The sequence below is a fragment of the Phalacrocorax carbo genome, chromosome 4 (assembly GCF_963921805.1).
Source record: "Phalacrocorax carbo chromosome 4, bPhaCar2.1, whole genome shotgun sequence".
Classification (NCBI taxonomy): Eukaryota; Metazoa; Chordata; class Aves; order Suliformes; family Phalacrocoracidae; genus Phalacrocorax; species Phalacrocorax carbo.
The window spans coordinates 31,588,472-31,609,136 of record NC_087516.1 but is presented as its reverse complement, the minus strand read 5'-3'; the positions used below and the strand labels follow the sequence as shown (position 1 = coordinate 31,609,136).

At 37.8% G+C, this 20,665-nt stretch overlaps 1 protein-coding gene across 5 annotated transcripts; it reads left to right on the top strand.

Annotated features, from left to right (window-relative positions):
• Window positions 1-64: 64 nt before the first annotated feature.
• Window positions 65-20,448, top strand: AASDH (aminoadipate-semialdehyde dehydrogenase). Of its 5 annotated transcripts, none has more exons than XM_064449483.1 (15): window positions 65-109; window positions 843-1,096; window positions 3,139-3,259; window positions 3,961-4,301; window positions 5,062-5,254; window positions 7,607-7,848; window positions 10,662-10,768; window positions 11,210-11,382; window positions 11,929-12,121; window positions 12,635-12,753; window positions 14,104-14,941; window positions 16,058-16,221; window positions 16,815-16,940; window positions 17,979-18,110; window positions 19,152-20,448. In XM_064449483.1, exons 2-15 carry the CDS (start codon window positions 867-869, stop codon window positions 19,548-19,550), a joined length of 3,378 nt encoding a protein of 1,125 aa, XP_064305553.1. In that variant the 5' UTR covers window positions 65-109; window positions 843-866; the 3' UTR covers window positions 19,551-20,448. The 5 variants fall into 5 exon arrangements, with proteins under 5 accessions (XP_064305553.1, XP_064305554.1, XP_064305552.1 ...); XM_064449484.1 differs by lacking the exon at window positions 65-109 and adding an exon at window positions 116-219 and having other exon boundaries at window positions 3,961-4,211; XM_064449482.1 differs by lacking the exon at window positions 65-109 and adding an exon at window positions 116-219.
• The last annotated feature ends 217 nt before the right edge of the window (window positions 20,449-20,665 follow it).

Sequence of the window (20,665 nt, the reverse complement as noted above, 5' to 3'; positions counted from 1 at the left end):
TTACTGCAGAGTCGGGCGAGCCTGACACTGTCCCGCCAATCAGAGGCATCGACCTTGCGTTGCTAGGGGGCGGTGGAAAGAGGGAGGGTGCAGGTCGGCGCGGCCTCAGGTGGGGACCCGCGCGGCGTGGCTGTTGGGGCTGGCGGCAGCGGTCGGCAGAGCCGTGCTGATGGGGGGCGGGGGTCCGCCGTGCTGGGGCCGCAGCCGCCCGCCCCGGGGGTGGGTGGACCCGTGTGGAAACGGGGTCTTTGGGCCGGGCGGGCTGTGGAGGAGCCGCCTCGCCTCGGTGGGGGCGGCTGGGGAGGCCTGAGCCTGGCGCGGCGGAGGCGAGAGTGGGCCGTAGCCCGGAGCCGTCTAGTCGGCGGCTCCGTCACCCGGTCCGGGTGTGACGGGAGGCGGGAGGGCCCCGTTGGGCAGGGGCGTGAGCCTGCATGGCCAGCACCCCAGAAGCCTTGTCAGTCGGCGCGTTGGGTCTTCTGCTTGCGAAGGAAAGATGCGTATTTCACAATTATAATAAAGGGAAAATATTATATTAATAAAGTTATTAATTCAGTCGCCCCCGGCTTTATAAATAAAGGCGCAATGGTGAGGAGCAAACTACCTCAGTGCAATGAAACCTTGGTGAAGTACTGTACCCTGGGCCTTAGGGTAAGACCGTAAGACCCACAGTAAACAGTAAGACATTAAGCTTTACCCTTTTGCAATATAAGATGTGGTGAAGATGTGTGTTTTCTGCCAAGTTACTTTTTTCCTACTTGGCAGTGTTCTGTGTCCTTATATAATTTGACTAAAATGTTAAAAGTTAGGAGGTGACAATGCAGTCTGGTTTGTTAATCTTTCAGGGGGATTGAAGATGTGCAGCTGCGATGACTCTTCAGGAAATGGTGTATCAGGCAGCTAGCCTGTACTCTGATAGAAAAGCAGTTTGGTTTGATGAATGCAATGACAAACCTCCAACTTTCTACACGTATGCCACGGTGGTTGAGCTTGCCATGGAATTAACAGCTTTCCTTCAAAAGCACTGTGGTCAGCAAGGAAAATGTGAAATAGGCCTTTACTGCTATCCAGGGATAAACTTACCGTCTTGGATCTTAGGGTAATGGTTTGATTGCTTGCATTCTGTGTTGGTTTTTTAAGTGTCATCTCTATTGAAGCAAATTTCCAGTTTGTTTATATTTTTAATAACAACAAAAATGCAGTAGTACTATGGTAATGCAGTCGAGAGGCAATGGAGTCTTGCATTCTATAAGAAAAAAAAGGGCAGTATTATAATCTTTTGAAAAGCCACTGCTAAAGTTTTTTTTAATCTTAAGTTAATTGATCTGAAGTGTATGTAACTATATCAGTTTTTTTAAAAGCATATGATTAAGTATATTTATAGAAATATAAAAAATTAATGACTAGTATCTTTGCTGTGCATGTTTGAAAATGGAGGTGATCCAGCAGAATAAAATGAGTATGCAAGTTTTTAAAATGTATTCTTGTCTTGCTAGCAAAAAAAAATGCATTGAAAACAAATGTCATGCTTTAAGCTAATTGAGTGTACAATTACAGTTCCATTATAAATATTGTAGGAAAAAGTAATGAGCAGTCCAGCACTAAAGTGTCATTGATTATTTAATGGCTAGGAAATTGAAACATTTATGATCTCAACACTCATGTTAATTCAACAGTTTTAAAAAATCCAACTTCTGCTGATGAATTCTAATGTTTGTATCCTTTGTATGTGTATCTTTTATATCCATTGCATTTATGATGTAATATAGAATCCCAGCGTCACAAGCTTATTTAGCTGATGTATGCAGCAGCAGTTGTGCTGCTTAGGGGGAGGGTCTGTGTCAGTATATTCCTATTGTCACACTGCACTGAAAAACCATAATAGTGCAAGAAGGTGTCTTGCAGTCAACTGAAGATTTCACTGAAGTGCGTGAGCAAGCGCTGTAATCATAAACCTTCCAGAAGCGCCGAGGAACTTTCTCACTGGTCAGGAAACACTTCTTGCCCAGTCCGGCAGTGCAGCAGGTTGCCCAGAGATGTTGTGCAGGCACCATCCCTGGAGGTTTTCAAGACCTGACTGGGTAGACTCCTGAACAACCTGGTCCAATGTCACAGCTGGCCCTGCTTGAGCGGGAGGTTGGACCAGGCACCCTGAGGTCTTTTCCAACCTGATTCATCCCGTGTCCCAGTGAACTGAGCAGCAACACAGTTTTCTTTCACTGTGTGACTGACTGAGAACTACAGGGGCGTTTTGATCCTTACAGCTGTTGTTGCTGTGTAGTTAACTACTATATATGATGCAGGGCAGGCTTAGTGTTTGCTGATACCAGTGGCTGTTTGAGTGTGCAGGATGCTGTAGTTTCCAAGTCTTTGTTCTGGATCTCATCATTACTGCCCTCATAAATCACTTGCACAAAGAGGAAATACAACTAACTGTACAAGCGAACCCGGCCTTACAAGAAATGTGAAGATTTATGGGAACTGTTCAGATTTTAGTTGCCATTTACTCATCTTGGCTTTTTGTGGTGTTAACAAATTCAAGTGCTTTATCGAATTGAGCCACTAGAGGGGGGGATTGGAATGAACAACTAACTGTTGAGGAAGCACTGCAATGTAAAGCATAGTGAGTGGGAGCAGAATGATACTTTGTGTTCCTCTGTTTTTTAGGGGAAAAACTCCAGTACCTGCTCAGATTCTCTTATGCTGGATTCTTTAGGCTAGTGGGAACAGAAAATGTTTATATTGTGCAGACTTCTGGTGGTTTGGTTTTTTTAATATATTTACACCTGTTGTGCATGTGTAAATGAAAAGTTTATATTTCTGTTCCTGGTCAATGACAGAAGCTTTTGAAATGTGGTGCTGTTGATGTCAGTGATACCTTTGTCACCACCAACCTGCTTGGCCAGAAATAATGTTGAATGTTTTCATTTAGCGTTAATGTTTTTCCTTGCTGTAAAAAACCAAAAGGCAACACTGATTATAATTTTCTTCCTACTTTATTTTAAACAAGATCTTTAAAAGTCATGTTATGACTACATTTTCTGGCTCTAGGAACTGTAGAAGTGTAAAAGAAATGTTAGTGAAATTTAAGAGGATTCTCTTAAGTTAAAAAAAAAGTTTAAAACATTTTTGTCTTGTTAGAATCCTTCAGGTTCCCGCTGCCTATTCTCCTATTGATCCAGATGCACCACCAATGTTATCCACCTACTTCATGAAGAAAAGCAATCTTCACTATATTCTTGTTGAGAATGACAAAATAAATGTAAGTGTTCAGGCTTCTACAGGAAGCATTAAAGGGCAATTTAGAATTGTGTAGCTATTCAGATTGCATTCTGTTTAATCAGCGTGGATGGGCCTGTGTTAGTTGTTCATGTCAAGGGTTCGTCTTTTTCATTCAGAAAAGAACATCTTTAAAGTTAGAAGTGCTGCTCCTACTCTTCAAAAAAATTGCCTGCTTTCCTATTACAGTGTTCCCCAGGCAAGCTTGTTGGGCACTTGCATTGGAAGGCTTTTTCAGGCTTGTTTCCCTATATGTCAAGGTTGAGAGTTGGAGATCTTTGCAATAGTTGAAAATAACTCCTGCATTTAATTCTTTGATTTCCTTTTGTCCAGCTCCTCCCAGATGTTACACCCTTACTCGTTGCAAAGGGAATAGACAAGATTGGACTATCTAGTTATAATTCAAAGCTCTTTGTCTTCTGCAGAATTCATTTGTATATTTTCCCTTTTCATTAGTTGCTCAGAGAATTGTTTATTTCTCATTTATAAGGTCTGTATTTACTCATATTTAATATATAAAAATACATGAGCTTAAAACTGACTGATGTGTGTCCTCCAAAAGCAGAGGGATGAAAAATCACAGCTTATTTGTATGGAACGCTGTTTTGTGCTTCACTGCATACAGTAGAACCATAACAGTGCGTCCCGAGTTCTGCTGTCTAAATTGTTTATTTTCTTTGACAGAAATTCCGGATGTCCCACGTTGGTTGGTTTTACCACAGTTCTTCCACAATAGAACATATTGGTTTAACTCTCTTCCAAATGAGCTCGAGCAACGCTGATTTAAATTCACAAGTAGATGAAGTGAAAAGTAAATATGAACCTTTCAAAGCTGTGGGTAACTCGCAGCCAGGATATACCATTTGCCCAGATCAAACTGAAGCAAAAGCATCAGAAGGAGGATACATGGATGTTGGCCAGAAATACTCTTTAGCGTACGTTTTGCATACCTCAGGAACTACAGGGATCCCCAAAATAGTCAGAGTGCCTCATAAATGTATAGTGCCAAATATTCAGCATCTTAAGTAAGTGTGTTTTCCAGTTTGCATTTGAAATGCTTTTACGAATTTGACGTTCAGGGACTCTTTTTAATACTTCAGAGGAGTATATGTTGGGTTTTTGCTAACACTGCTCCACTTCTTCCTCCTTCCATGCCTTTTCAGGTTTCTTAGTGTTTGTTTCTGTTGTTTCTAAATAGCATCATATAAAATTTTGTTTCTCTAAATTTTATTTTTAATGTTTAAGTGGTGCTTTACCTGAATTTTTGAGGGGTGTACCTCAAATAATATGCTGTTGCTTTAAGTATTGTGTTCTGGCTTGCAGCTTAAAAGAAATAGATAACAAAGTTAATTATTCATTCACGGTTATATTTAGTATGTTCTGTAGTTTTAAAGTCCTAGTTCCTTTTTAGGCTACCTGGGTTTCTTTGTGTTTCATGTAGCTCTTTCTAAAAAAAATCCATTATGAAAAGTACCACCTTTTTATCTTTTTTTATTTTATTTTAATTAATGGGCATCCATTAGTTGAAATACGCCCTTCAACATACTGTATTGATGTGTAATGCGGGGTTATCTTCCCAAAGAACATCATTAGTTTAATCAATAGTTGCTGCCTTGATGCAGGAGCTCTTGCTCAAATTGTCTGGCCTGTATATGCCAATATATTCAGAGTAGCCCTTAAGACCTTAGCTTTGCTAAAGTGCATTTCTTTCATGCTGCTCTTCCAGTTTGGATTTTTTTTTAACAATATGCATCTGATTTGTAATTCCTAGCTTTCTTATTTTAGATCCATATTTGAGATCACACAGGATGATATGCTATTCCTGGCTTCACCTCTAACGTTTGACCCATCTGTGGTTGAATTGTTCATTGCTCTGACAAGTGGAGCCTCTATTCTTATAGTACCAAACACTATTAAAATGATGCCTGCGGAGCTGTCTGCTGCTCTATTTCACCATCACCATGTGACAGTGTTGCAGGTAGGCAACACCTAAGATAAGTGTCTTCCTTCTCACCTTTGCTAATGTGTACTGCTTTTTCGTCACTCGAGACGCTAATGATAGTAGAGCAGGCATGGACTTCTGTGAAGGCACAGCTCATGCTATCCTTTTTGCTGTAGTGTTAGCTGTCGAGAAAATTACTATTTGATCGAAGCCTCAAACATTTTGTGAGAGCAAACAACAAACTAGAGATAAAACCAACATTCATCTTAAACTGTTAATTCTTAAGAATTAATTAAATTATTCTGTTAATTAAGCAGTTACTGCCAAAGAATCTGGTAATGGAGTTATAGACGTTTTTAGCACTTTTTAATGGGCTTGATCTTAGAGCCTTTCCTCATAAACAACTTTCAAGTTTTAATGGTTGTCTTCTGTGCTAAGAATACAACAACTTAACCATGATTGGTTTTTTTACAATAAAGAGAGCAAGAGAATAATTCATTCCACAAAACCAGTTATTGTCTTCAAGCCACCTGTTTTTATGAAGCTTCATGTGCCTCTTGTATCTTAGAATAGATCATCTCCTATATGATCTCAATTTTAATATTTTTAAACTTCATTTTTTGAAAATTTACTTGAAGTTATGAGCATCCAGCATAGCTGAATAAGCGTAGCCCTTGCCTTGACGTGTAATGAGGTATTCCAGAAAAATGAAGTATAGAAACTTAAATTGGGGTGTGGGCGCAAGAGTTGCTAGAAATGGTTTCAGTTGCTAATTTGAGCAAAATTAGTATGGTCTGATTAGTCTATTAATTGTGATAAATCAACCCCTATGCCTTGCTTTGTCATTAATGTAATTCTGAATTTTTTTGCACTCATAGAAATGCTGAGATGGGATTTCCTTTTCTTTTGGAGGAACGGTGATAGTTGAGATAGTAAGGTATAAATTTAAGATTAGTGAGTAGTTCGCTGAAGATTTCACAGTAGGAAAAAATCCATTAGTTACAAATATTTTGTAATTTTATTCTCCACTCTTATTTTTCTTTGTTATGATTGATATAAATCACAATGGTGTAGAGTTTCCTATCACATACAAGTTTCTTGATCATTTTAGCTCACTTGCTTTTAGAAAAAAAAATCAGAGATATTAATCTCTATTAGCAAGATTTTTAAAGTATTTGTTTTAAGACTTTTTAAGATATATTTTTTTAGCATGTTGAGCGTTAATAGAGAAAGGGGAAAATTGGTGAATTAAGGTATCTGTCTTTCTAAGAAAAGTTTGATTTTGTGATTTTTTGGCTAATTGTCTTTATCAGTGAAGGAAGGGCTTCTCAGCTGAATTAATGACAAAAATGTTCTCCTTACACCTTAACTGATGATGAATAATTTTATGATGTTTCTTAAATTATAGCAAGAAAATCCCTTCCCCTCTTGACTTGCTTGAGCATACTTCAAAAATCTGAAAAGTGATTATGAGGAAAGAGAAGAGTAATTTTCCCCCCCCTTCTTCTTCACTATAATTCACAAAAGTTAAAATGATCAGTTGAAAAGTGATGGTCTTCATCTATTGCTAGACAAAAATAACCTTGAAATAAATAATTCCATTATTTTTCCAGTCCTGTTATTAGAAATAGAGAAGAATGAGAGTGAAGTGTGCCTGTTAAAATTATTTGCTGTTTTTCCCTTCAGTGAAAGATCTCTACATCACTGATAGTTTTATAGAAGTAGTTGTGTAGTTTGGGGTTTTTGTTTGGGTTTGTTTTGTTTTGTTTCTCTTCTTATTCCCCTGCTCATTTTAAAGTGTGGTGTGAAAGCTTTCAGAAAAACTAATCTCTGTAAACTCTTATATTTACACAAATCGGGAGCAACCCAGAATCTGGCATCCTAGGAATGTTTAACTTTATGAAAAGGTTGTTATTAAATGTTCTAGATGCAGGTTAATCAGATGTAGAGGGTATATTTTAGCTGTAACATGCTTGAATGAAGGGGAAAAAAAAGCTCAAATAGTAACATCAAGAGAATAGCATGTTTGCTGCTGTTTCCAAGTAATTAACATAGGAACTAATGTGCACACACTTTGGGTAATAGCTGAGACACAACAGGAAACTGATAGTGCATCTAAGTGAAGAAGAAAATCTGCAGAAGAACATAGATTGGTGCTGACAGTACTTATTAAAGGCTTCACATGAGGAGCAAAATCTTGCAGAACACCAGCATGATCTATACTGGTGTCTGATGGTTGATGCCATCTACTCTGTGTTGACGATTAAGTACATTCACAATATAGCTATGCAGTGGATATGATAAAGCAGGAAGAGGTGTACACATATACTGAAAAAATATAACAGATCTTTTTCTTACCTTTTTTTTTTTTTAATATGTATCATTCAGGCAACACCAACACTTCTCAGAAGGTTTGGAGCTCACATTATTAAATCAACGGTGCTGTCTGCAAATACTTCACTTCGTGTCTTAGCTCTTGGTGGTGAAGCGTTTCCTGTACTGAATCTCTTGAAAAGTTGGAAGCACAAGGAGAACAAAACAAGTGTTTTTAATCTGTATGGTATTACTGAAGTGTCAAGCTGGGCCACTTGCTACAAGATTCCTGAAGAGGTTTTTAGTGCTGATTTTAGGTAGGAAAATTCACTGTTTTCATGATTTGGCATGTGGACAATGAACATGACTAGAAATAGAACCTCGGTCTCCTGTTTCCAGGGCTACTGAATCCTCATGAGTGTTTATGTTGGTAGAAGTTACATTTGGTTTTTATGTAGAAATAGACTCATCCATTCTCTCTTGCTCTAATACAGCCCCCTCAGGTAAAAGTTCTTGATGAGTGATTTTTGAATGACAGAACTGCAGTCTGAAATTCTGTGTACTTGTAGATCTCCTAAGTTTCACATAATGTGTCGTGATGGTCTGTTTGAGTCATCTCTGTATGTAGACCTCCTCCTCATTCAAGCCTGTGATTCCACATGCTGAACCTGGATTAGCCTAGTAGTGTATAGTCTCTGAATATGTGTCAGTATTGAATTAGTGTTGCACTTCTGCAGGCAAATGGCTCCTACCCAATTTGCTAGTAACATCAGTTAGTCTCTTGCTCATCATGAGGCTTTTCCAGTGAGATCTTGCATGTTCAAAGAGAAGACACCCAACACAGCTGTCTGACAGTAAAGAAACAGGGCTCTGTAACTCCTAGTCATAGCCTCGGAACAAAGATACACTCATAGGTTAGCTCTGTCAAGTTCAAAATGATACTTCTGAGATTTACTTATTTTAAGAAAAAGTGGTTGCTCAAGATTGCTTTCAAACATGATCAGTAGGTACACGTGTGTTACTCACTGCTACTGTGCTTTTGCCTACAGTTTTTAAAATTCCACAAATAATTAATTTAGTGGAGACTAGGTACTGGGTTTTTTCTAATATCAGATAATATACTATTCAGCAAATGATCCCACTGATATTACTTGACTAGCATGGATGACAGAAATTTGTCCAAAGTGGCTCACCCAGGGTCTCACAGTAATTTTACTTGGACTTTTAGAAGTGCTTGCTTTTCATCATTTAGCACTCTGCCATTTCCACTGAATTACTGAGGTTTTTTTTTTTCATTGTATTTTATAAAGAGAGTTGCAGGAGTATCAAGGTCATGAAAGGTACTTCCAGTTAGCTCAGTGTTTCATTTGCCCTCTGAAATGGGAAATTATTCCCTGGCATGATAATTATACATGTGACTTGAGTTAGAAGCATCCTATGAAATGGGATGTTTTGGACTAATGATGTGATACATTAACCTGGTACTTAAACCCTTAAAGACTGAAAACAGTGGATGGTCATAAAGTGTTATTAAATTATCATGCAAAACTCATTTTCATTCTAGTTTCTCCAAATTCAGACATTACCTTCTCCTCAGTGAAACAGTTTCTTCTATTCAGAAGTTTCTGTGCTCCAGAGATAATGTGTTGTTCTTCAGTGCTAACTCAGGCGCGGTTGGAATGATGGAAGTTTTTACAGTCTCCAACTGTTATCGCCCCCTCTTCATCTCAGAGCCTGTTCCCTCTAAGCCTTGTTGCAAAGGGAATTAGGGTTCCTTTGCAGTAAGCAACCCTAATAGAACAAAACCAGGACAGACCATTTTGTCTTCTTTGTTTCTTAGTGTTGGTAGGACAGTTGGAGCACAGTGGGCTTTTATTTTTGCTAGATGAATGATGAAAACTGGCAGAGTTTCTAGAGAACACTAGAAAATTAAAAAAATCAGCACAAAGGTAGCGCGTCAAATGGTCTGCACCCCTCTGTTTTTTAGATAAATTTGACAAAATTAAATGTCTAATCTCAAGTCTCTTAATAATAATGTCCAAATGAGGTGCCATTTGTGTTTTATTTTTGCTGTTCTATGGTATATGTAGGAATCTTGGGGTTTTATCTGGCAGTGTTACATTCTACTCTTGGTTTTGTTTTTATGTGGGGACTTCCCCATGGTATGGGGCAGACACACTGAATGTCTGGGATGCTTTTCTGTACCTGTTTGTCAAGTAATTATATTTTGAAGCTGACCAGAGGAAGAAAAATGAGAAGATTCTCACTTGGCAGAAATACATATTTTACAATATTTGAGTGCTTTTTTGTCAACTTGAGACAAAGAATTTGTTGACTGATCAGAGAAAAGAAGTTTCAACAGCCTAAATAACAGGAGTGGAAGAAGAACTGTTAGGTTAAAGTATGATACTTTGACAGAAATTGAACTGGAACCGATGCCTAACTTCATATATTACCAAAGTTATTTAAAGTTACTTTGATTTTTAAATTTTGCTTTACCGAATAAAATATATTATTTTCTACTCCCACTCAGAAATGTGCTCAATAAATGAGGTTCTGCAAGTGCTTGAAGAGGCTAGCAAATGAAGGGAAAGCAAGGAGTTGGTCTGCAGCTCAAAAGAGGTCTATAATAGATACATGTCACTGAAATTAGTTTCTGTTATTTCAGTCTTTTCTGAAAGAGTCAACTGCACTTGCAGTCACAATATCAGTAATAAAATAGAGTAAAAGCTCAAACTAGTTAGGACAGGGAAAGAATGAATTAGAAGGAAGTTCAGTGTGTTTAAACTGGTTGAGCTTGATGGGGGTTTCAACCTGGGGGACTTAAAAACTGACTGAAACTCTCGGGGTACTCTCAGTATTTCAAGGTCCATTCAAGCCTTATTTTCTATCATTCTGTGTTTTTTTGGTATGTGCTAATGAAATCCATGCACATTGACGAGGTTTTTAATTCTGAACAAATTGAGATTTTTTTTTTTAAAGAGGAAACATTTGTAGACAGAAGCCCCAAGCATGTACTTTTTCTCTAATACCAATCCTTTAAAAGACTGTGTGCTAACTCATTTCTGGAATAGTTGTTTTTGTTTCAGAAGGGAAAGGTTTTAAATATTTCTCTCTTTAATGTATTTAGAACTGATTTCCCTATACCTTTGGGATCACCGCTCCTTGGAACAAAAGTTGAGGTCAGAGATACCAACGGTTCTGCAGTTCTGGAAGGCGAGGGACAAGTATTTATAGGTTATTTAATATTTCTTACTCTTCTAAGATACTTTCCTTAATTGAGTTTTAATAATATGTTTATTATTTTACTTGGTGTCTGCCTCTGATATACAGATTAATATAACATTTTAAGTTCCCATTGGCCTGAGAACCTTCTGATAGTATTTTAGGTTGTTGGAATGACAAACAGGAAATTACCATCAATATATCTGCAGACTGTGCTCTTATTATATTGACTTTTTTTCCTGCTCCTGTTCTCGGTTGAAGTAATTTCTGTGTAGTGACTCAATTAACTGCATCGCCCAACTCGTACATTGCAGAAGTTTAGACATAGATAGTAATCTTTTAGTACTTCTTATAATGCTTGTTAGCGTTTAGGAGATTTTGATAAAATACTCTTTATAATTTTAATTTACAGTTAGCCATTTAATATATATGACCATGATCTTTTCTGTGTAGGTGGTGAAGAACGAATCTGCTTTCTAGATGATGAAATAACTGTACCCCTGGATACAATGAGGGAAACAGGGGATTTTGTAAGAGTGCAGAACGCAAAGTTGTTCTTCGTGGGTCGGAAAGACAATCAGATTAAACGTCATGGCAAACGTTTTAATATTGAATGTTTGCAGCAGGTAGTATAATATCCAGTGTGTGAAGTATGCCAGCATAAAAAAGCAGGGATAAGGAACACATCATTATAATCAGAAATGGGTATTTACTCATTTTCACGTGACCTTTAGGAGTCTAAAAGAAATTGGGAGGGTGTATTATCAAAAATCTAGTCACATAATTTAGGGAGGAGTTTGGTTCTGAGTTCTTGGAAGTCTGTTTTATTGAATGGTTTCTTCCAGCAAATTGAGAACTGTATGAACATCTGAAAAATACTGAGCATTGCTCTGCAATGCTTGTATAGTGATTGTTCTACAGGATTGAATGTCAGACTCATGGATTATATCTCATTCATGACATTTAAGCAAACAATACCTCTATCTCTGAGTTCATTTTTTGTGGAGAAGTACAAACTTAATCTATAAGAGAAGGTGTTTCATAGGATGGTATGTAGGAATGCGAGACAAATACAGATTTTTAATGTGGTGTTCTTTAAATTGTGAGTTTTACTCCTGTTACTCTACTGATGAACAGCATTTCAAAGCAAGACTAATGTTTTTTAATTACAGGCTGCAGAAGATCTTTGTCAGGTAGAAGCTTGTGCAGTGACCTGGTATCAGCAGGAAAAACTTATCCTGTTTGTTGTATCCAAAGGTGATTTAGAAGAGAGAGAAACACTTAATGAACTCCAGAAGCATCTACCAGCTCATGCAGTCCCTGATGAGCTGGTGTTGATTAAAGCTTTGCCTTTAACATCACATGGTAAATGAAACTATTAAGTACTCTTGCCACTTATTTTAATGGTCTCTATTTCTTTTTTTAATTTTATTTCTGTATTGACCAAAATCCAGTACCTGATTCATGCTTTTTAAATATGTAGATTAGATAACTAACTCCTAATAGGAAATCATGACCATGTATTATGCTTGCTTGATAATGTTTCATTCAAGACTCAGAGTAGTGGTAAAATCAATTTACTATTAACGCTGCACCTTTCTTTTCTCAGTTATTCTTGTTGCAGTCTGTAGCAGAACCCTGACTTCAGCTGGGGAAACATAAGGTCTTGCAGGTGGGATTCTGTGGGAGGCTAGGGTAAATTTTCAGTCTTACTGGGTTCTGTGTAGTTGATTGACTGGGTAAAAAAAAACATAGGTGCAGTTGAGTATAAATAAGGAAGTGTGTACCAGAATAAAGTGACTATTAGGGCAGAGCAAGTTTTGGAAGTATAACTGCTAAAAGAGCAATGAAAAAAATCGTACTTTATTTTCTACAAAGGCAAAGTTGATATATCTGAACTGAACAAGATTTACCAGAACCGTCTAAACTCCAGAAGGCGTGACAGTAAGCTGAGTGGCGCAGAGGAATTGTGGGAAAGATTGCAGTATTTATGGAAGGTAGTATTTTGAGCTGCCTTTTTATCTTTGCAAGTGGATCATTATACATGTGTCAGGAATTAAACAGTTTTAAGAAGTATGACTAATGCAACCAGAACATTCTAGCTGCCTATAGGTTTAAGCAGTAAAGCTCTTTCTGTTCAGTTAATATTTAAATACAGTCGTTCTGCAGTGGCCAAGAGGGAGTCATTTATATTTCTCTACCAGATAAAACTGCAGGCTACGAGGTATAAGCAATTAGCATAGGAAGGACGTAACCTGTCAGTAGCTTTTTGAATGCTGCTTCACATGCCAAGGAAGGTATCCCAAAGGGAAACAGGGAACTGGCACATGGGAACTTTGTACAAAATAGCTACTGTGTTAGTAGAGTTTCTTATTTCTAAATATAATTATGAATTGAAGCGTCTTTTTTTAAATAGATGGCCCAGTTTTGTAATTGGCTCGTAGACTGTTTGTATTGTTTCTAAATTTCCCTGCTAAAGGCTTGTTTTTCAAGGTACTGAAACATGATGCCAAACAGCATTACCTTTTTTTTTTTTTCCCCAAAGACAGACTTCCAAGTTTCACCTGAAAGCTGGACTTGCTGTGGCTAGGACTTGAATAAGTGAATGCCATGAAATTAGTAACACAGTTTGCCTGTGCTGATACTTACTGTATTGGTTGCTGTAGAAATGATAACCCAAGGGGATGAGATGTGCCCTAGACCCATTGTGGACAGCAGAAAGCGGCTTCAAAAACCAGAGGATTTGAGCTTCATACCCAGACTTAACAAGCAGGGAGAGCAGTGAGAGCAGCGAGAGGAGAGGTCGTAATTGCTGTTTGTTGTAGTAACAATGCCAAATCCAAAATCCGTCAGGAATTGAAGGGGCTGTAGCTTCAAAAGTAGGTAGATGAGGAGGTTACTTAACTAATTCAGAAGTAAAAGACAGCAGTTTGTATAAGTTTTATTAATAAAATAAAGCACCTAAACCAATTTATCAAAAGGCATCAATGTTTTATCTGGGAAGTTGTCATTGATAAATGGTATTGAGATTGAAAATGGCCAATAAAAATATAGCACAATTTGCTTTAATTTCTTAGACTGCAGAATTGGAATTGACCAAAACATTTTGTAGTACAGAACTAGCATCTCCCTGTTTCCTGGTTCCTCCCTAACTCTTGATCCATCGCTATCTCTCTTGGCGCTAATATGTTTCAAGTGATTTTTTGCAGAGTAGCACGTTCTCTCAGTCTTTGATTTTTTTAGTGGGACTTCTGGGTATTCAGGTGGATTTTACCCAACTTGAATTTTTGTGTGTGTGATGTAGTGTAACACCCATGGACTGTTACCTCTTTCCTTCTTTCCTCTAGTCTGTTCTGGGTCTCCCAGGTGATTCCACTGGAATTTCTAAAGATGCAGTATTTCTGTACAGTGGTGGAGACTCCTTAAAGGCTCTACGATTTTGTGATGAAATCGAGGTGCTAGTAGGCAAACCTGTGCCTGGACTCCTTGAAGTTATTCTCAGCCGCTCAATTGAAGAGGTTTATAGACATATTCTTAAGATTCTGTTTCCAGATGAAGACCAATTAATGAATTATGACAATGTTGTAAAAAGAAAATTAAGTGGAAACAGCGGAGAGGACTTCCATGGAAAATATATTAAACTGAAATCTGAAAGAGGTCTTGAGGTTGCTTCAGGGTTAACTTCATTTATTGCACTAAGCAGAGGAAATAATTTTTTTTCTATGAATTTCACCAAGTCTTATATGCAAACCAATAATACAGTACAGGTAGGAGTGGAACTGCCACAGCAACCATCCTTTCTGCATTTAGTGACTCCAAGCATAATGAAGAGCCACGTACAAGGGTATGGAATGGAGAACAGAATTTTAACAGTTACGAACAAGGCAAATAAAATTGACTGTTGCTCTGTACAGCAGATCCATGCAGAATGTAATCATGTAACAATGGCAGAGCTGGCATTATGCATAAGATGGAAGTCAAATACAAGAAAATGTGTTGATGCATCACCGCTGGTTATAATACCATCTAAAGAAGAGGTTTCTGCATCTGTATACGTTGGCTCTCACTCTCATGTAATGCAGGCGATTGATCTAGATTTGGGAGAAATAAAGTGGGAGAAGAACCTCGGAGATCGCATTGAATCTTCTGCCTGCGTATCGAAGTGTGGCAATTTCATCGTTGTCGGTACGTCTTTTGTTTTAGGCCCCATTTTCAATTATTTTTTCTGCTAAATGCAAGATGAATGACAAAGCATCTTATATCTTACCTCTGAATGCCCTCCCTCTACGCTTACCTATAAACTTCCATATTGGCTTCAGAACTAATTTATTGTAAAATAGAAACAGAAGGAAGTAGTAGTTTAAGTTTCGTAATAACCAGTGATGGAGCTCATATTACTTATACACTTGTGGTTTATTATATGCCAGTTTATTAATGAGACTAAGTAAGGCCTTCTTAAGGAATAGTCAATGGGTACATATTCTTTGTAGTGGTTGATTGAGGTGTGACCTTTAAACTGTTTTTTTTTTAAAGTATGGAAAGGTGATACAGTCTTAAAATGTCTTTAAAAATTGAGAGAGGTAGAAATTAGCACATAGAGCCTGATTTTTCACAGAGTAATTATCTTGTTTGACTCCTCTTCTTGGAAGTGTAAAGAACGTTTTTGGACAGTTTTTTGGTTTTGTCATATCCATTGTCAATGGAGTTGCCATTATTCATCTATTGCTTACCTTTTCAGCTAATATATATATATCACTGGTTAAGCACAGATGTCCAGGTGGTGATGTTTTTTTATGCAAAGCTAATGTTACCATCCTTTTTTTAGTATTTTGATTGCTGTTTACTCTGATCACAAAATTGAATGTTTCATTTAAACTGAAGGCATTTCTAGAACTACAGTTTTTATTAGAAAACATACAGACTTTTTTCTTTCAGCATCTTTATTTTCAGAAAGGAAAACTAGGGAAAGAGGTAATTAAAAAACATTCTTATTCTCCCTTTTCAGCAACTCTCCATGTCTTCTAATATTATTACTGTAAAATTTCATAGAAAGGCAATGAAATAAGTATATTCTAAATGTAACCTGGAAAGAACACACAGAGCAATCATCTTTGAATGTATGAACTATCAGCAAAGACTTTGAGCTAAAAGAAGAGGAGGAGCTTTGGAAAATGTTTTGAAACTGTACTTCATGAGTCATCTTCTTTCTTTCCAGCAGTGATGCAGATAGCAGCATAAATCACAGCATAAAAACAAATCTTCATTATCCTTTTTTCCCCTGTTGTATTTTATTTCATACAGGTTGTTATGATGGCTTAGTGTATGTGCTTCAAAGCAGTGATGGAGAAATACACTGGACTTTTGCCACAGAAGATACTGTGAAAAGCTCTGGAGTTGTAGATCCTTCCAGTGGACTAGTCTACATAGGATCACATGACCAACATGTGTATGCTTTGGATATTTACGTAAGAATGCTAACTTATGTATACAAGAACAAATATCCAACTTAGACCCTATCTTTAGTACACAGGTGAAGCTCTACTGGTGTTAGTATTCTCAGGAGCCCACATTTACTCTTTTCAGATAGTTAGGCCTGCTTGAAGTGGGGTTAGGATTATGTGGTGGTAAATAGTTCTAGTGGTGTCAGCTGCAGTTCTTATGCTACTAGTCCAGATTGAAAGTTATTAAGTTCCTTGAATTCCTTAGTTATTAAATTCTTTGTGGGTGTTTCAGAATAGGGTGCCCAGCTAGAAATAAAACGGTGGCTTAGTGGTGGAGAGAGAATATTACATTCTAAAAGAGTAGATGAAGGGAGATGGAAAATAAGAGGGGCAGACACCACCTCTTCATTAGCTGAATTTCTTGTATCGATCGGAAGAGAAAGTACCAATGGCATATGTGTTGCTATAATAGCACGTAGATTATATCTTCACTTCTTAACTAGTATTTGCTGAGTAAATGCAGTGTTTAGTAAGCTTTGACATTCAAAGGCCTTTGTAAACATGATGAGTTTTAACTCCAATAGAAGAAATTTTGATCTTTTTTCTTGTGCTTACAGAAAAAGGCATGTATATGGAAGTTACATTGCGAAGGTGGAGCTGTGTTTTCATCTCCTTGTCTAAGTTCTTTTCTGCATCATCTTTATGTTGCTACACTAGGAGGACTACTATTGGCTGTAAATCCAGTATGTACCTTTGCTTACTTGTCTTTGATCCCAATCTCAAATTTAAATGAAACCAAAATGCATTTCTGAAGTTAAGATCACTTTTCTGATGAAAGGAACTAGATGCTTACATGTTACCATAAGATATTTTTCACTTGAGGGCCTTGTTACTATACACAAGTTACTATACCATAATAACTGCTGTATTTCAGAAAGCTGTCTGGTGATGAAGAGGACTGAAGTGACTTGCTTAAATTTACATGCTGACTGTAGGCCAAAGTTGGCATCAGTGTCTTCTCATTCCCATATGCTACCTTATCAGTTAAAGTAGTGAGTGAGAGCATGTGTGTAGGTATTTTTTCCCCTCCCTCCCTTTGACAGTAGGATTAGAAAAAAATATACACAGAACTTACTGAGATCAGAACAGAATAGAGAAAGAAACCCCATTCCTCTTATTGCTTCCCTCCCCGTAGTCATTTAAAGAGCGGTTCCTCTTAATCTTGGACTGCTCTTCAGTTCTCTGCACTGGGAAAATGGCATTCTTGATAGATGTGGAGCAATTTCATGGTTTTGTGAGGCATTTTTGGCTTATGGCCGGTCCTGCCTGATAAAAATAACACACTTGGAGCAGCTGCTCAGGTTTTTTACTCACAAAACCCACAGCATCAATCCTACCCATCTTTACCTCCCACCCACTACAAGTTTCCTCAGTAATACCCCACCTACTGTTATCTAAAACCAGTGTATGGTTTTGCAGCTCTAGTGGGTTGTGGTTAAGAAAAAAACTGATTTTTTTTTTCCGTAATACTGAGTAACAGGTAGTTGAGAAACCCAGCTGGAACTTCAAGTAATTATTTATAAAAATAGGAATGTGCAGGCTATGTTAGGAGCTTATTGTGACAATCATAGGTTGTGGGTTGCAGCATTTCCTGCAGTATTTATAGTTTATGACATAATCAATATGACTTGCTTTCAAGACATCCTCTCCTTCATTGGTCCTCATCATATACTGAGGAGCTGGGAATGGAATAAAAAAATATTTCATGCTGCCATTTACAGGCGACGGGGAATAAGATATGGAAAAGCTTCCTGGGAAAACCACTGTTCTCCTCTCCTCACTGCAATGAGAAGTATGTTTTTGTTGGGTGTGTGGATGGAAGCTTATATTGTCACACTCATTCTGGAGAAAAGGTAAAAGTGGTGGTGTTGGGTTTTTTATGTTCCTCTCAAAACCCTAAATAAGATGCATTATTAATACTGTTTTCTGAGGTTTAATGATTAACGTATACCTTTTTGTGAACCAAATAGAAGTGTCTGTTCATTGTTACAGAGAGGAGAAAGTAGAAAAACTTTTTGGGTATTCCGTGCAGTTCATGGCAAAACTGCAAACTCTCAATTTCCTTGATACAGTGACAGAATTTCTAGTTCAGAGCTTACACCCAAAGTAAATGGTCAAGAGTACTATCAGCAAATGAAAAGGCATGGTTTTGTTTTTGGAGTTTCTCAGGCATGTTTAAAGCCATCTCTTCTGTAAGATGGTGGCTATTTAGAAGTAAAGGTTTCTTAGAATGTTTATGCATTTATCAAAAAATACTGATGTCACAGCAGAGATGTGCCAAAGCATAATTATGGCAAAATATGTGTCAGCCTTGACACTGAGTTAAATGAGAGTATTTTTTTTTAGTCCCTCAGAGATTAATGTGATTTGTATCTGGTGTTAAAACAACTGACACCGTTTCTGTTTGTTTGCCTGAGATGCAGTGTACATGGCAATTCCTAAGCCTTTTCTGATTATAAAATACATGTTAGCCCATGCGTGCTCTCTGTGTGCTTGCAGAGGAGGGATCTGTACATCATTAGCAAAAGCAGAAGAAATCTATATTACAAAAGGAATATTTGCCTTTTTGGCAAAGAATGGCATTTTTTGCAACAGAATTCTCGAAGTTCATTACTAATTGTGATGCAGCAGCACAAAAATATTCTTTTCCCAAGTTGGCCATCTTTACATGGGCCTCACAGAAGGTAGTGACTCTTGCACGTCTGTTTTATGAGCCTTTTATCACTTACGCTGTGTGTAATTAGACAACTATTTACCAGCCCTCTCTGTAACCTAGTATGCTCTTGAAATAAAATGCTCTCCTGTCAACAACTAGTCTATTAAAAAATTACAGTTGCCATCAAACTGATAATGTGAACAACCTTTGATAAAGGGTGGTTGTGTTCTTTCTGTAGGTTTGGCAGTTTTCCTCTAATGGACCGGTGTTTTCATCTCCATGCATCTCAAGTTTAACTAAGCAAGAAGTATTTTTTGGCTCCCATGATTGCTTTATCTACTCTTGTAACATGGAGGGTAATTTACTGTGGAAATTTGAAGCCACTTCAAGTGTATATGGAACACCATTTGTTTTCCAAAGTACTGACTTGAAGAACAAAATTCTTTTGGCAGCAGTATCTACAGATGGCAACGTGTGGATCCTGAATGCCAAGAGTGGAACACCAGAAGGAGTAGAGAAGCTTCCAGGAGAGGTTTTCTCTTCCCCTGTAGTATGGGGAACAAAGCTTGTTGTTGGCTGTAGAAATGATTATGTTTATTGCTTAGATTTGTACATACAGGAAAAAAAGAACAGCTAAGATGTTAGGCTCCTTCCTTTTTATTGTTTACATTTGTAAATTAAGAACTCACAGGTGCTCTCCACCTGTTTTACTGTAGGCAAGAGGTGCTCTTTGCTGACTTCTTGGGTAGCATTTTGCACCATGCAGTATCCAGAGTAGGTAAAGTGATGTTTCTTGGCTTGCTGTACTGATTGAAGGATGGCTGCTCAGCACCCAGCCAGAAGTTTCACTGTCCCTCCCGCATTTCCCAGCTCCAATTCATGAAAGAACATGTTTCAAATGGATTGGATTTGCATGTTGTGCTTTGACCTGTGTAGTAAGAAAATGAAAGTCAGTAGTTTGGCTTCAAACACTTGCAGGATTGGAAGAAACTGTGGTAATGTGCCATACTCTCTGCAGCTTGGAATTACATCCCTATCTCCAGCCTAGCCTGTGCTCTCGGGATCCTTCCTAGCCTGTGACTGACTCTTCCATGCATCGCACCGGTGTTTGTCTAGTATGATGAGGTTTCTATGCTGTGGCAAGGTAACCCAAGTCCTTTTTTGAGTCTTTTAACTTGATTTCTGAAGGCATAGCCTGCATTGCATATACCTGGTAGCGGTGACCTGTTTACCATACTTCGTATAAACTGAATAGTTCATCTTCTGTGAGCCTAGGCCTTCCGTGGCTTCAATTCAGCCAAGCATACACTTAAACTCTGTTGAAGTCAGTAGGAGTTACGTCTTGTATTCTACAGTGGAGAATATACTTACATGTATATATTTATTAAATTTCAGTGACTGGTACAGTATGAGTTCCAAGATGAATTGTGCACTGCTCAAATCAACCATTGTCAAATAATTTTTAAGAGATTTGAATGAATGCTCTTTACAGCAGCTTTACAGAGAACTATTAATAAAGGGCTGTGTAAATTTGGGGTTTGGTTGTCTTTAACGCCTTAAAAGGAATGACCAGTGGTCTTAGTAATGTGAGTCAAGTATTTGCGGTGACAAAAGTACACTTAACAGAGAGCATCTTTCTGATTATGAGCCTTCTAAAAGAACTATAGTAGAAACTATTATCTCACTGTCTCTGATGAGCCATCTACTTTGAATTCTAACATCTCAAATTAAAAGTAGAAGTCGCGCTGGCTG